General features: G+C 33.1%; 1 protein-coding gene across 1 annotated transcript; it reads left to right on the top strand.

Annotated features, from left to right (window-relative positions):
* The first annotated feature begins 313 nt into the window (after positions 1-313).
* Positions 314-2,714, top strand: LOC114246042 (uncharacterized). Its single transcript, XM_028178421.2, has 2 exons — positions 314-504; positions 1,782-2,714. The coding sequence occupies exons 1-2, from the start codon at positions 406-408 to the stop codon at positions 1,932-1,934; spliced, it is 252 nt and encodes an 83-aa protein (XP_028034222.1). The 5' UTR covers positions 314-405; the 3' UTR covers positions 1,935-2,714.
* The last annotated feature ends 1,758 nt before the right edge of the window (positions 2,715-4,472 follow it).

Consider the following 4,472-nt stretch of genomic DNA (forward strand, 5'->3'; position numbering starts at 1 on the left):
GAGTCATTAAGGATGAAAAAATATTAAAAATTGCATTAGAGGGGCTAACTTGTAGGTATATTTTTAAATATATTTTTTTAAATAAATAAATGCAGAACAAACAATTATTAACAGTGAACAATCATGAACAAATGATGAACAAACGAATTAATAGAGAATAAGTATAAAATAGGAAAAAAAAATTTTTTTGAGGGGCTAACTTCATTCGCCTATTTAAATCTCAAATATTAATTGTATAATCTATGATTTCAATGTTTCGAGTTTTTGAGTGACACATTACCTACTGACTACTGTTACCTACCTACACAATACTACACATGCAATAGCTGTAACCACTAGTTTGTTTACGAGTATATTCCGACACGTACGAGCATTCACGTTGGAATATATTTTATTTTCTTTAATATGGCAGAACCGAACTCTGACAATATTGTTAAAAACACAGAAAATGAATACTCAACACCAGCCAGCGATCCAAAAAATATGCAGGAAGTGACACAATACGTAAGTTTTTAGTATTTGTAGTGAAATATTTTATTTAATAACTTATCGTTCTATTTATTCTCTACAAAGTATTCGGTTAGAATAAATAATTATTCCTTGTTGGTTTCACAAACGATTATTAAAAAGGTAAATGATGAAAAGCCTGATTGATTTATGACAAATTTTAAATATCAAATCTATTATAAGTCGTGTTTCCAAAATTAAACTAAATAGTTGGACAATATTCTAAAAAAAAATTCAAATAGTACCGTTATCCTAAATAAGCTAAGCTAAGGTTAGGTACATTATACCATTATTTCAGTCCCAATTTCAAGATATGAAAAGTATTCTATTTTCCAAAAATTGCACTGATTATGTAGTAGTATCTGATATTAGGTTGATTATATTCTTGGTTACAGCTAAGATGTCAATATGGAAATAAAATGTGCTGTTTAATTATGAGGGTAGAAGTGTTTAGTTAATCCTTTAAAAAATAAAATGTTTTGTAGAGATAGTGATATACATAAATTTGACATGTAAATTGTGTGTTCAGTATTTTTCATAAATATAGGGGCAGGTGTGTGATTGAAGTCTGAACTTCTTGTGTTACGAAAAACTAAAAGTTTTTTAAATGATAATAACTATCGAGACTAATAATGAGATCCAAGGCACTAGTTTAAAAGTATATTGAGGGTTTAAAGGCCATTTGGTTTAAGTCATATTTTGCCTAATACCTATCTTTGTAATAAATGGTGCTTTTTATTTGGTATTAGCATCAACAATTTGATGTTTTTAATTGAACTTCAATTAAGTTTCTCATTCAAATAGCTGAAGAAGTTTTTTGTTATAATAATTTTTTAAATAACGACCATCTGGTGTAGTGGTAAGTGACATGGTCACTACACAAGGGGGTCGCGGGTTCGAATCCCGCCAAGGAAAGATATTTGTATGATAAATAGTGTTTTCCAGGGTTATGGATGTATATTAAATATATGTATGTGTATAATAAAAATCTTACATTTATTTCTGTTATCTGGTACCTGTAACACAAGTTCTTTACGAACTTAGCACGGGACCAGTTAACGTGGCGTGATTGTTAATAAATAAAAAAAATAAAAAAAAACATTAAAAAAATGTAAACTTTAAATGGTTTTCCTGCAACGTTGCAAAAATGTCACTTAAACCAAATTCACCTTTAAAACCCTTATAACCCCTAGACAGTTATTGTAATGAAATCACCTCTTGAATACTTTGAAATGTCATTTTGTGGAGTGGATTTGTAAAAAAAATTTTTTCAGGTACAATCACTTCTACAAAACATGCAAGATAAATTTCAAAGTATGTCTGATCAAATCATAAATAGAATTGATGAAATGGGAAGCAGAGTTGATGAACTGGAAAAGAATATTACAGATCTTATGACACAAGCTGGTGTTGAAAATGAAAAGTAGAAATAGTTCTCATCTATCAATTTGCGTTAGAATATCATCCCAAGATAATCTATGCCTGGATCAACAATAAATATAAATAATTTTGTAGATATTTGAAGCTTTTTAACTCACAGCAAATCACATATATTAGAAAATCTAGATATTCACTAAACCTAAAATTACAATTTCCCCAAACAAAACTACCTCATCCAAAGAATTTGAAATAGGTATATCATTTCAATGTTTTCATTGGTATATTGTATTTATAAGCTAAAGTCAGCAATTTTCAACAACCTTGTAACTTTCCAACCTTCAACCAGCAACCTTAAGTTCAGTTTTATGATCACAGTAATGCTGTTGCAGTGTATACAACCAGTATGGTGATTTACGTAAAACTCTTGTTTTCAGTGTTGTTAAACTCCAGTATTTAAAATAGATGTTGTAGTTCTTTGAATTAGTATAATGCTTGATTATTTGTTTCCAATCCATTGTTTGATAGTAAAAAAGTGAATATCAAAGTTAAGAAAAAAAATGTAGTGGAAAATGATATGAATTGGCAGCAAGTAATTGATTCCATGGAAGATAACCTTTGTGTTGAGTTTGCATAACACAAAATGCCTTAAATAAAATTGTTCCATAGCTTGTAAGGATAATTTTTTTGATAATGTTAATGATAGATGGCAATAATGATTTACAGTGTACACAACAAATTAATGTGTTTAAACATATGTTTTAGTATAGAAACACCAAATTGTATTTGTGAAACATTTTTTGTAATTAAATTTTATTATTCATAGTTCACATCATGTTTTAATATTCAAACTATGAGAGAGAAGGGTGGGTGCATATTGATTTAGTATCAACCAGTACCAGGAACATCATGGCACTATCATGTTTGCATGTTGGTAATGAAGAATCAATAGGCCTGACCAAATATACCTACAAAACGAAAGTTTTGATTTGGAATAAACAGGCTTGTTAAATATCTAATGAATCAGTTTACATAAATACTGACTGCTCAAAGGCTACAAATAGATTATATATGTTATATTGTTTCTCTAATAAATTCTAATAAATTAATATTAATTACTTAATGTAAATAAGTGATTTTAATGTTGCTTTTGAGTAATTCTCTATTGGCTCTCCTTCTTCTCGCTTCGGTTTCCTCAGTATTGAGGGTCGTAACCACCTCCCCGCAGCAAGAGTTTATTCTGGATCATACTACGCGATTTGCTCCTATCTGCCGCCGAGTGTAGAGGATTGTGATCTGTGGTGTCTAGAGTAGTGGTCTGGTCAGTCCAACGTGTCGGGCCTTTACCTCGTGGTTTTCTTCCGTCCACCTTGCCAGTAACCATTTGCTTCTCCAAGCTACCGTCATCCTTTTTGGCAATGTAGCCAAAGTATTCCAAAACTATGTAGGCAGATGGTAGAAAGCCTCGTCCTTATATTGAGTTCTTGGAGGATCGAAACGTTCGTGCGACGTGCTGTCCAGAGAATTCCTAGCATCTTTCGCCGGCACCACATCTCAAATGCATCTATTCGGTCGCGATCGGCTTTCTTCAGGGTCCAGATTCATTTGCGCCACGGGCCCCTTTACCATTTCGATTTTTCTCTGTATCTCATTTTCACACGAGCCATCACAACTAATGATTGCCTATACTTAAATTATATAATAGGTTAGGAGAAAAGTTCCTTCGCATTTTTTAAGAAAATTCACAAAAAAATTTAATATAGTTTATTTACATTTAACTAAAGTATGCAGGTACCATTTTGTTCGATAACTTTTTGGCATCTTGTAGGTAGGGACATGATCCCACTGCTATAGAAATTTTAGGGCTTCTGGTCAAAATACCGCGACAATTGGTTTATGCAGTCCTCTCGTGACGTTAACCTGACCCTGCCTAAAGAATTCTGAAGGGACCGAAACAGGTGGAAATCTGAAGGTGCAAGGTCAGGACTATACGGCGGATGCATTAACACCTCCCGCTCTCTTAATTTTTGCTGAGTGGCTAAAGATGTGTGAGGTCTAGCGTTATCATGATGAAAAACCACACCCCTTCTGTTGATTAATTCCGGCCGCTTTCTCTCAACATCTTGCTTTATTCTCATCAGTTGTTCGCAGTAGAGTTCAGAATCGATGGTCCTTCCTGTTGGTAACAGCGTATAATGAATAATGCCTTCCAATCCCACCACACACAAAGCATCACCTTGTTGCGAGTTAACCCGGGTTTCGCCACAGTCTGTGAAACCTGACTGGCCTTTGCCCACGACCTTTTTCGCACGTTCTTGTCGTACGTGATCCACTTTTCATCACCAGTTATCAGCTTCTTCAAAAATGGTTCGGTTTCATTACGTCGTAATAAATAATCACAAATGAGTACCTACACGGTTTCTTTCAGTGAGCTCGTGAGGTAGGTACCCAAATATCTAGCTTTTTTGTGTACTTGCTCACCCCTGATCTAAGTGATTGTAACTTAAAAACGTTATTTTTATATGTATGTAGGTATGAAAATCGATAGAATTGGTACATACGTATCATAATATTAAGATACAAGGACG

Source organism: Bombyx mandarina, chromosome 04 (assembly GCF_030267445.1).
Source record: "Bombyx mandarina strain Sakado chromosome 04, ASM3026744v2".
Lineage (NCBI taxonomy): Eukaryota > Metazoa > Arthropoda > Insecta > Lepidoptera > Bombycidae > Bombyx > Bombyx mandarina.